Genomic DNA, 12,320 nt, shown 5'->3' on the forward strand with positions numbered 1-12,320 from the left:
TTTAAATTGTAATGGTTTGTCTGAATTAATTTAGTTGGTATCTCACTCTTGCCACGACAAGAGACTTTCAATGTTTTCAAAATAAGAGCAATAACGTCAAAACGAGTTTCTTAATGGTTAATGACCTAATAAATTATATACCTGGACCTCCAAGAAAATTTTTAAATGACTTTTGTAAATAAAATGACCCACATACCAAATTTCATGAAAAGAAAATAAGTTACAGTTTAAATGATATTGAAAGGTTGAGCCTTTGCCCACGTAGTTCTCGACTTGCCCACGTCAGCTCTCATCACTGTAGGGGCAAAGCAGAGTTGTTTAATCTGGGTCTTTGCTGACTCATCGCTTCTTCTTTCAAGGCTGAGTTGCCCAGAGTTAGTCCACTCAACGGTGTGGAGACCAAAGCAAAAAAAAAATTTCACTGGAATATCTTTTGTGCTTTTCTGTGTTGGCCTGAAACTCAGTGAACAGGCTGCATCAGCACATTTCACTCCTTTGATCCTTTGGAGAAAAAAAAGACAGACTGAAGAGAGAAGGCTCTATGCTCCACATTCTATGTGCCATGGTTCTACTTTAACTTTAACACAAAGTCACATTTGCTATTTGAACTTTAAGATGAAGGGAGCAGAAGTATTGTGTATATCGTAGACCTCATAGAGAAAGGCTAAAAGGTGACAGTACTGTAAATCTAATCAAGGTTCACTGGTTCTTAATGGAGGAAAATGGATAAAATATATGGCCTTGGCTTGCACTCTCAGAGCTTTTATAGAGGCAAGGAAAAGAGTGGAGTTCATAGTGAATTGTGCAACTGTGTTCTTATTGGTGTTAGTACACATTACTTTCCTTCAGCCGGGGAATCTGTGATAGGATAAAGTTGGACAATTCAGACACTGGAAATATCCAAAGTAATACTAACAAATGTTGTAGCACCGTGGCAGACACACCGTAGTATCACCTGAACTGCATGTCTCAGTTCTGCAGAGTGGACTATACAAATAAACAAAAACACAGGGACACCGTAACACGACATACAACAAAATCATACAGGTACATTGTGTTTTGAATGGGACCCATCCTACACCCCTAGCACAGGGACGCATCCTGATCTCTGTTTGAGCTTTTTAAGACCGAGATGATGTAGAAAGGGTAGCAAATGCAGCACTGAGAAAGTATATCTACCTTACTGAATAAGTTCTCCCAGCAAGCCCATGCACATTGCACACTACAGTCTCTTTTAAAGGAAAAAAAAAGAGTCTCTTTTATGCAACTACTGTAAAACTTGGGTTGTTTGGGCTTTTGCCCATGGGAAAACTGCAGAAAGATACTGCATATCAACTGTATTTGTAAATCTAAGTTAACATGACCTTTCCACAGACTATTTGTATTCCAGATTAAAAAAGGTTCAAATAAATGTTGTGTCTTTACATATTCAAATGTGTTAATGGCACGGCCGTGCTTTGTTAAATGCTAATGCCACCATACAAGTTTAACAAGCTGGCATTCACCGTGCAAACATACCGATATCCTTGCTGAGTGTGCTAGCATGCTAACATTTGCTAATCAGAACTAAAAGAAAATACAGCTGCTGGTCATAAACCAAAGTAATGGACAGAAACTGAGATTTTCTTTTCAGAAACAATGTGCTGGTTATTCTGGATCCCTCACACTGAACCATTCTCTACCCACGATGTCGTCCCTATGAAACCAGAGTGACAGTGTCTTCTGTGGATCACCTAGTAATCGACACACTGGCTCAACAATGGCTTAACTGAGGACACAAAAACTACAGACCTTCATTAGATCTGCTTTGGTTCAGCAACATTAGGAAACAGTTTTCTCTTGTTTTGTGTTTACAGTTCAGTCCGAAACCCACAAGAAATGTTACTACGTTCAGTGTCCGACTGTGACCAAGCTCCAATCGGTAGTGATCTGAGTAAGTAGTACCTTTGATCAACCTTAAATTGCACAAGACTGAAATCTTCCTCATAGAGCTCAAACCACAAAGCATCCTGTCACACAGCACATCCTCGCCTCTGTGGAAATTCAGTGTTTCCTTGTTGTGTGTGTACCAGATTTGGTTGACCCACTTCCTGAGGCCAGACTGCCAGTTGTCATGGTGACGTCAACACATGGTGAAAGAAAAAAGGAGGAACCTAGATTAAAGATCTATACAGGTGACACTTTGCTAAATGTGTCAGACAACACAAAAAGTGTGAAACAAAGGGGAAAACTGTAAAACAGTTTGCCAGGAATACCAACATCCTTTCAGCCTGTCAGCTGGTTTCCAGGGAAATGTTCTCAGCCAAGAAGTCTGACACATAACCCCCTGTAGATCCAGTCATTTTAAAATTTGTTGTGGTCTTTGTGTGGGTTAATCAAATGAGATACACAGACCGAGCCAGGCTAGCTTTCGCCCTGTTTCCAGTCTCAACATAAAGCTAAGTGGCTGCCAGCTCTAGCTTCATGTTTATTGTCCTGGCAGGAAAGTTGTATCAATCTTCTCATTCAACACACTGCACACAGGTGAACTAAGTGTACTTCCCAAAAGATCTAGCTATTCATTTACAGCTGCAACACTGACAACATGGGCTCTTGCAGTAAATGTCCAGGGTGAAGAGGTGAGGTGTTGCATGACCTAAAAGATGGACCATGGTGACTTCCAATGAGCTCAAAAGAGTTTGGGGGCCAATGTTGGTGTGTGGAGGACTGAAAAAAGCCATTGCAAAAGCAATGAGGTTCAATCCATCAGCACTCTGGGGGATGGGAAGGCCGCTCGGTCCTATTTCAAAGAACTGCAGCTGGTTGTGAAGAAAGGGGAAAACAAGGGTTTTTTCTCCCCCTCCTCTTCTAGCACAAGTACATATCTGCTTGCAAAGGAAGCATGCTCTGGTTTGACTAGCTATACATTTTGTCACTCTACAAAATGGCATAAAGCAATAAAAACTATGCACACATGTGTTGCACCAAATATATTGTGCAAGTGTTAATCCAGTGTTGTCTTAACAATATACTGTACAACAATAACAAAGAACATTACAAATACTTTTTCCACACAAACCCTTCCTGCTCTCCATTAACTGAAGTAGGAGGCTCTGCTGAGAAATAAAAAAAAATAGACAAGGCAGGTCACATCAAGTTGTTTCAGATTTTCATCTCTAAGTCCTTCTGGAACCACTCCTGCTAAAAAGTATGCAACCAAAGTACTTCTGAATAATGACATAAGTATAATATGCACACAGGCAGCAACATAAGGTAATGTTTTTACCACAATCTTAATTTGCAGAGAGCAGCTAAACACATGGCCCAGACCACCCAGGAGCAGGGCAGGCTTGCCTGTTCATCAGTGTGAATCTCTGCCTTTGTCTCCAGAATGGCCCTAGAGCTAAAAAGCAGCACACTTGAAGACATCTGAGTTGAGTTAATGGAATGAAACTACAAAACTCTGATATCAGATGGAGACTTTGCTGGGAGTCCCTCAGTTTTCCATCCATGATTGAGGCCCTGAGAGCAGACCAGGCAGCCCTCCTCAGTATCGGCGTCTTCCTCTTCCTCTTCCTCTGCTGCTGCTCAGGTGTCCAGCTGAGCGCCTCAGCTTCTTCCTCTCTTTGTAGTGCTCCTGTTCTGCCTGCTGCTGCTTCCACTGCTGTTCCGACTACAGAAGAGGACAGAATTAAGCAAGTTAAATTATGTCCTGCTGTATTTCCAACACCTGTAGATTGATGACTTTGACAAAAAACAAAAAACAAACAAGTATTAAACACCACTCACTTCCAGGGAGGGTCAGAGGAGGAGAAAAACACTTTAAGGCCCATTCAGGTGACTTAACAAAGGACAGACCCTATGCAACCTTTTCTGTGTAACAAACATTTATTTAGGGGGTTCAAAGGTCTCTTGGCTTGCTTTGTCTTACCCAGACAACATTTTATTAATTCATGTATTGCTCTTATGCTGTGTTATGAAGGCTAAGTTAATTACTGGCCTATTTCTTATCATTATGTGGCTCAGTGCATCACTTTTACATTCTTTTCTATTCATTTTGTGCTGCAGTGAGAACTATCCCCCTATATTTGTGTTGTCTTTGTGACTATTATTAGTCATATTTTGCTCTTTATCTACAAATTTACAAAGTTATGAATATGTTATTATTAGTGCGTTATGCTGTTATAGAAAATACATCATTCAACAAATTTACTGTGGCTGTTTACAGTGTGCATGAGTTGATCTGTGTTTCTTGTGCAGCCTTTCTAAAAAGGCTCCTTAGCAATAAATATTGAGACCATTTCAGTATATTTTCTTCATCTTGCACAACTGCTGCACAACATGATTTATAGCAGATACACGTTTTGTATTTTCCTTGTTTGTACTTCACTGCTTGCCACAGTGGAGTGATGGGGAAGATTTACAGGAGAGACAGAGGACCATGTATTATAGGAGCAGCTCACCTTTTTGAGGGTGAAGGTCAGCTGTTTGCTACCCACTGCAGTGTCGGCCATGTTGCTGGTTTCTGAGTGCTCCTCCAACTTCAGGCGGTCCTCCAGAGAGGCTCTGTAAGGACACACACGTTGGTGAGACACAATAAACCAAACAGTATAAAGAGAGCACAGTGATATACAGTGTGTTTGTCATTATTTTGGTTCTTGAATGCACAGACCTTCAGCTTTAACCAAGGCTGTGTATATTTTGTACTACAAAGATTCATCATACAGGTTCTGTATGGAGTATAACCACCTTCAACAGCTAAAGTAATCTAATCAAATCTGGGTTTCAAAGTGTGCCCTGCACAAGCAGCTAGCACTTATATAACACATTTGATTCATTTCAGACATACTTCTGTAGTTTCTGCTTCTGGGCCATGTCGTTGAAGCTTCTGAACTCCTCCCCAGCTTTAATCTGGTAAAACTGAGGTTGACTTGTCTTCTTGCTCATGGCCGTGTTCGAGGTTTTCTCTCCTCCATTCTGTTCTGTCTCCAGCAACACGGTGTTGCGGTCTGCTTCCTTCCTCTCCTGTCGCCGCCGGTCGCGGCCCTCCTGTCGCAGCAGCCTTCGCTGCTCCCTCACCTCCTCCACCCAGCTCTTGTCGTCGTCCGAGCTCTCCTCTTCCGAGCTGGCTCGCCCCTCTGGCTCCTCTTCATCTTCATCAGCCTGGACAGAGATATTACGAAGTTTTGAAAGAGTTATTGGATGATGGAGCGCTGTAAGATGATGTCACACTTACTTTCCACATATTTCTAATACTGGTAAAGCCACGCCCCTCTGGTTCAAGCCAATTAAACTACCCCCTAAGACTTGTTTCCTTTGTCACATGGGGGCACGTCAAATAGTTGTACTTCAAGTGTGATGTCACATACTTGCATTTCTAAAGGCCTGGAGTCAAACATAAGATGACATCCATGTGCAGAAGAAGTCCAGCATTACCTGTTGGGACGCAGCAGCCTGCTGAGCCAGGAGACGCAGCTTCTTCTTCCTCTTCTGTCCAACCTTGGAGACGATGGGGTTGAGCAGGCGGAACTCCTCACTCTGCTCATCCACCTGGTAGTCGGGGTTTTCAAACATCACCTTGAAGCGGTCATCACCCAGAATGCTGGGGAGAGCCTGCAGGGGGAAATGATTAGAGTTAATGGTTAGGTAAAAACATCCATCCATTATCTATACCACTTATTCCTGAAAGGGGTCACGGGGTGGGAGGCTGGAGCCCATCCCAGCTGACAATGGGTGACAGGCGAGGTACACTCTGGACAGGGCTAACATGTAGACAGCCACACATGTTCACACTCTCTCCCCAGGTAGAAACATAGATTCTGAAAATGCTAAACCAAGTGATTTTTTTTTGTTCTTTATAGATGATGTAGTGGGAAAGCTATCCAGCTTCAGAGATACAGAAACAAACTTTAAAATTTGATTTTAACTTCAATCAAATTTTGGCTCGAGTTTCATAAAACAAAGTTCTCAGTCTTGTGAAATTTGCCAGAAAAAACACAATACAAAGAATAAGAATAAACAAGAACTCATGACAGTGATGGCATTTTTCAGAAATACTGCGGCAATGAAGACAGCACCTTCGGAGTTAATCATTTCAGAAACCAAAGGAGCACAGTGACGTAAGCACTTTGATTCTGTAATCTTTTTCTTACCTTGCCCTTCTTTTTCCTAGAAGCCAGCTCTGCTTCATCATCACCCTCCTCCATCAGCTTCAGAGCCAGTTCCTGGTTCACCCTGGGAAGCTTCTGTTTCAGTCAGAACATGGTGTATATGTCATTGGGCGCACATGTGTGAGGGTAAACAGCTACAGGCTGTAGCTAGTTCAAACCAGTTTTAAAGCTACACTTTACTGTTTAAAATGCTGCTTAGTGAAAGTCATACATCAACATCAAGAATGCACTATGATGTAAGAGAGCGTGAAAAATGTATGAAGAAGGTTATGGTATGTGTTTTCAGTACAAAGACATAGTTAAAAAGTTGTGATCTGTCCTTAGGGCAGAGACACACTGACAGGCTGAAGGGGCTTTCCCAAACCGTTCCCCTCTCTTGCACTGATTTACTAAGCTCAACACCCAGAGTGGTCTCTCTCTCACCCACGAGGCCAAACAGGCCAACATGTAAAATCACCAGGAAAGCCGATGACAGGGGACGACTAGCGCCAATGATGCAAGACACGCTGGTGCGTCTCTGCCCTTATACTAACAGAAAATGTGCTGCTGCTCTGTGAAGTGTGTGGAGGTGTAGGCGCTAGTGGGAAGATGAGACATGCTGTCAGGACCTCTCACCTTGACCTGTACTCTCTGGGCCCTGGACTCCTCAATCTTCTGGCGGATCTTATCCTTGCGATACTCCTCGTATGCAAAAGGATTTGCCATGCTTTTCACCTGTGGCCAAACCAAACAGCAAAATTGTCCAATTGAAACATTCGTCTTTCAAAACAGCTACAGGTTTACAGTAGGCTTTGTCTGTTATACCTTCATCTGTCTGAATTAACTCAGCTTAGTCTTCAGAATATGTAAACATGATGTTAATCCAGCAGCTAACACCGTACCTTGTGATAAAGCCTTATGTCCATGAAAAAGCCGTGCATGTAAGCTCTCAGGAGAGATGATCCCACCAGGTGAGACAAACCTGACATAAAGAAAAGCAAATCAACTATTCACTCAGGGTTTTTGTTAAATTAATTGAAGTTATATATTTAAGAAACTGATACATTATCTGAAATTATAAGCCCAAATATCTTTAGCCACATGATGCTAATGTTTAAAACTTTATCAAAAGCTTTGCTTTAGGACCAAATACCAATAATCAGAAAATGTTAGCATGCCAACACATACATTAGGACGATAACAGAAAACATTACACCTGCTAAATAGCAGCATGTTAGCGTTGTTATTGGGAGCATGCTGTCATGCCAATATTAATATTTAGCTCCAAACCCAGCTGAGCCTACTGAGTGCCTCAGAAAGTTACTAGACTGGCTGTACTCATGGTTTTGTTGTCCTTGCTCTTACAGAACGTCCTGAGAATCTCCCTCAAGAAATGACTCAGTCAGGCGTTAGTGGCAGCGTCAGCATGCACAGGTTGCTGTGACTGTCAATTCAATTTTATTTGTATAGCGCCAAATCACAACAAAAGTCATCTCAGGACACTTTACAAAGTAAAGTCCAGACCTTACTATCATCACTATTATTATAGAGGAAAACCCAACAAATCGCCCAGCAAGCACTTGGCGACAGCATTAACGGAAGAAACCTCAGACAGACCCCGGCTCTTGGTGGGAAACACATTTGTTATGTCACAGCCTGTAAGCATGTAAGTATGCATAGATGAGGAGAGACACAGAGAATGTGGTGCAAGCTGCTCTATGGACTACCTCTAGGTTACATGATGGGGTCACATTACGAGGCTTGCTGCTGTCCCACTGTCCCCTACTCTCCTTTCATTCCAGCCAGCCACCTTTCAGCTTCTTGTCATTTGATCCCTTTACTGCTGAGCCTGCATTCCAGTGTTCATTCAACCCTTCCAGTGTGCACTCCCTTGGCCCTCTGCCCTCCCACACTAATTTTCAAAGCCCCTCAGTTGTTTCCTAGGCCTTTAGCTAGTTTAGCCACCCGTCCTAACCCCCAAGGCAGAAAAGCAGCTCAGTCTGATTCATAGTTTGGGGTTTAACTTACAGGGCTGGGATTAAATTCCCCTCTTTGTACAGTGATCTCTGCAGCCCTCTGTGCTTGTAAATGAAAGTCTAAACATTTTAACTGCATGCCCTGCTTGTGAAAAAGGGAAAACTAATGCATGTAAATGATTTGTTTAACTTTTTTTCCTCATGCAACTGAAGCAGAGAGGTCTCACCCAGATTTTCCAGGTCCTTCCGGGTGACAAACTTGTAGTCATCATAGACTGTGCACTCTGGGCTCTCCTCCAGCTCCTCAGTCAGGTTGTCTAGGAAGGAACACCACCGAGGGGCAGGGCCCAGAGCCTAGAGACACACATACACATAGCCGACTCAGATTTAGCCTGTTGAGTATATTTGTTCAAACAAAAATAGACCAGCAGTCCCAGGTCATGTTTTCTCTGCAGCTAGAAATGACCAAGCTTCATTTTCCAGTTAATTATGCAGACATGTGAACCATCAACTGGTGACACAGCAAAGTGTCACTGCTTCTCATGTTTTCACAGCATAAGAAACCATTGCACTCCACTCTCCTCCTCACTTGACACTGTGCGCTTGAAATTCCCACACAGTCACCTGATATTACCAGACCAGGAGTTTACATTGTTTCTGAGAACATCTTGTCTTCAGCTCCTGGTCCCAGCTTCTGTGGAAATCTTTCTTTTATGTGACATAAGCTGAACATCTTTGGGTTTTGGACTGTTGGTTCAGATCAAACAAGCAACCTGATGACATCACCTGTTCTGGGAAACTATGGCGGCCACTGATAGAGACCAAACCAATAAGTGATTAGGCAACAGTAAGAACAATAGTATTTGTGCATTCCCAGGGCATCGGTCCTGTCTGAGCAGGTGTTATCAGCAGCTGAGCTCAACCCAATGAACAAACAACATGTAACTCTCCCCAGTCAGGTAGCTAAGGTATGTTTATTATCCTTCTAAATCAATAAGACTGAAGTCTTGTTGAGAGAAGTGAAACCTGTACTTCAGTTAAAATTTCAAACATGGTTATTTAATTTATTCCTCAAAGGCTGAATTGATGATCAAGGACTGCAACAGTACTCTGAAACATTTTATTAGTCATAGGTACACTTTGTGCTCGGTCATTTTTTTTAAAAGAAGGAATACTATTTAGTGTTAACATGATCAACAGTCAATTTAGGAAACTTGTTACACCCCTGGCTCTGTAATCATGCCTCCTCTCTGTGCTGGCTGTAAAGCAAGTCCTGTGTAGAGTGACCTCTGTGTAATGGGGGACAAAAGCCACAAATTCTTGCTGTGTTTGAAAATGTATTTTAAAGTCCAGCCAAATCACGTAGTTATCTTCAGCCTGCTAGTTGTTTGTAGCTTTATTGATTTAATGACGTTTTTTCCCAGCAGCAAATGGACATGTGACTAATAGTTTATATATCACCAAGAAAACACTGTGCAGGAAGTCAAACATAGGGCATTTCAAACTAAAGCCCCTGCAACTCTGGAAGAAAACCACTTGATGTGTCTGACTGTTGAAACTTCATATTAGCCTGACAATGCACTTTTGCCCAGAACAAGCACCTCGGATTGCGGTCCACATCTCCTAACACTATGAGGGTTGTCCTCCATGGCCACTATGGAGGAAGAGGATGACTACAGTGAGCCACAGCTCTTTGCACACACGGAACGTGACTGCTGTATTAAGACAGAGTCGAAAAATCCATTCTCAACCACAAAGGGGTCACAATCACAACAATGTGTCTAGAAGGCTCGTGATATACACCCAAAGCAATTTTTTACACTTCAAGGTCTTTCCTGCCCTACGCTCAGTTCTGTACCTGAATACCTCCTGTCTACACACATGGAGCACTGCAGTGGTTCCTCACACTACACTTTCTGTGGTGACCTGGTTTTAGAGGATTCTGTTCAGTGAACAAAGTGTGATATTTGTAAATGAAGGTTTAGTCAGAATGCTTTGCCTCAAGCTAACATTTCAAGGATTTCTTCTGCTGGTGTTGTGTACCTGGGTGGTGTTGAAGTCTCAGGTTGAGGGGACAGAAGAACAACCTCTCACTAAAAATGTCAGTCATTGAAATATCTAAAAAAAAGGTTAATGGTTAACGTTGGTCGGGTCAGACCCTTCTATGTTTTCTTTTACATCACAATCTAGTGCTGTTTTCCAATCCACAAATCTTGTTTGTTCTTACCGCCCCCATATGAGGGCACAGAAAACACTCAGTAAGGTGTAGCTAGGTTAAAGTGGGGCAGACCAAAGGTCAAAGATGCACTGACATTTCTCTCAGTTGCAATCAATGAATGGATGGATGGATAACGTCTTATGAGATGGACTACACTTGGTATTTCTGCCTGTTCTGTGGTGACGATGACGTCACAGAGCCACACACCGAGGCTAAAGTTAAAGAATCAGTGTCCAGTACTGTGTCTTCCTTTAATTTCATTACTGCTGAGCTGATAAAGCTTCCAGCTGTCCCACAGATATTATATGTGTAAGGTGAGGAGTCCAGGCTTTTTTTTTCTTTAACAACAGTTCACTACTAGTGTATTAGGAGAGCAGATCTGATCATGGTGTCAGGAAATCTGTTCCTGATTATGGGGTGTTTAAACCTTGGAACCACAGAGAAGACATGGTCTACCCATGCAAGCTTCAGTAGTAGGTTACTAGCCCCCAAGGTAGGAGTCAAGTGTATAGGTCAGGAAACCATGAGTCTTCAGCTTTACTGTTAATCACACTCACGTGACAAGCCAAAAACTCAGTTTTCCCTGTCCACACGAAAACACTGGAAACAGAGTTTCTAAAAATCTTCACCCTGGTCAGAGTTTTCCAAAAGCTCCATTTTCAGTGACCTAAAACGACGTTTCCATGTGGACAAAAGGCCAAAACGCATAGAAAGAGCTGTTTTTAAAAATACCCATGTACATGTGGACAGGGCCTGGAACTATTTGATGATCAAAAAAGCCATTTCAGCTGTAGTTCCATCATGCATTTCAACAACAAAGTGATGCATTTACCCTTCTCTCTATTGCTGAACAGAGAGGCCGGAGTTTATTAAGCCCATCATGTTCGGAATGTACCCATTTACCCAAAGCACAGTCTAGTTTACTGTACACTCACAGAACAACACACTGTAAGTTCATATTATGACAGACTGCTGGTGGCAACAAGCTCCGTCCAGCTCCACTCATCATGCAGCAACCTTGTTTCACAGTAATGGTAGAGAAAAGAAACAGCCCGTACACACTGTTCCTTCTGTGACCCTACAAAGCACCTGAATCACTGAGGTTTGTAAACACAGCTGCCCCAATATCCTTTATTGTACCATAAAGCATTTGCCTCAGATATGTGCATGCAAGCCGTGCACAAGACAAACAGGGCGTGAATGTGACCTGGTTAAGAAAGGGCTGTGTACTCACTGGGATGTAGAACGTGTTCATCTTGGAATCTTCATTGGCAGTGAAGAGCATACCTATCAATGATACACAGGATGATGAGGATGGAAGCAGGGCAGAAGTTAAAAGAGCTCATCTGTGACGTAAACACTGTCATGTATATTTGAAGGTCCTATTACAGTTCATAATGAAACAGGCATGATAAACAGCAAAGGTTGCCAGTTAACATTTGAATTTGAGGAAGTCAGAATTACCTTCTGCCTTAATAAGGAGAAGGGGATTAGAAAACTGTTTAAAAAAAATCAGGCAGCTGAAAGGTAGTGAACAAAACATACATTTGTGAGCTGAATCTTTATTTCATTACTCCATAACAGCCTAAGGTTGAAACCTCATTTAAAAAAAACTTAAATAGATAGAGATAATCCTTTATTGTCATTGAAACACAGAAATATCACAGTAATATTTAAGGCAGGTTGCTCCAGCAGGTCGGAACAGCTTTCTTTCCAACACTGAATCTAATAACACACTTAACTATCTTTGCTTGTATCTTTGTGTGTGTGAGTGCACATGGCAGGGCCTGAGAGTATATGTGTCCACTTTTTCTCCAGCCAGGTATGAAAACGCCCCCTTTGGTGAAATCATGAATATTAAGTAGCTGTCTGCATACATTTTTTAAATTACCCTCTAGGCCGCAACCCCCACTGCAATGGTTTATCCTGGGCTTCCTGTTTATGCTGTTTTTCCTGTTGTACTGTTGATCACAGTAAATTATGGCTGTTGAATCCGAG

At 42.3% G+C, this 12,320-nt stretch overlaps 1 protein-coding gene across 1 annotated transcript in view; it reads right to left on the reverse strand.

The window, feature by feature from the left end:
- Window positions 1-1,621: 1,621 nt before the first annotated feature.
- nol10 (nucleolar protein 10) overlaps window positions 1,622-12,320 on the reverse strand; it is a 20,210-nt gene continuing 9,511 nt past the window's right edge. The window contains exons 14-21 of the mRNA XM_020608745.1: window positions 8,332-8,458; window positions 7,031-7,110; window positions 6,765-6,863; window positions 6,132-6,224; window positions 5,416-5,592; window positions 4,829-5,142; window positions 4,443-4,545; window positions 1,622-3,652 (exon numbers count right to left, since the gene is read on the reverse strand). Of these exons, the coding sequence (XP_020464401.1) occupies window positions 3,527-3,652; window positions 4,443-4,545; window positions 4,829-5,142; window positions 5,416-5,592; window positions 6,132-6,224; window positions 6,765-6,863; window positions 7,031-7,110; window positions 8,332-8,458 (1,119 nt within the window). The 3' untranslated portion in view covers window positions 1,622-3,526. The remainder of the gene's footprint in view (window positions 3,653-4,442; window positions 4,546-4,828; window positions 5,143-5,415; window positions 5,593-6,131; window positions 6,225-6,764; window positions 6,864-7,030; window positions 7,111-8,331; window positions 8,459-12,320) is intronic.

The sequence above is a fragment of the Monopterus albus genome, unplaced genomic scaffold, assembly GCF_001952655.1.
Source record: "Monopterus albus unplaced genomic scaffold, M_albus_1.0 scaffold94.1, whole genome shotgun sequence".
Classification (NCBI taxonomy): Eukaryota; Metazoa; Chordata; class Actinopteri; order Synbranchiformes; family Synbranchidae; genus Monopterus; species Monopterus albus.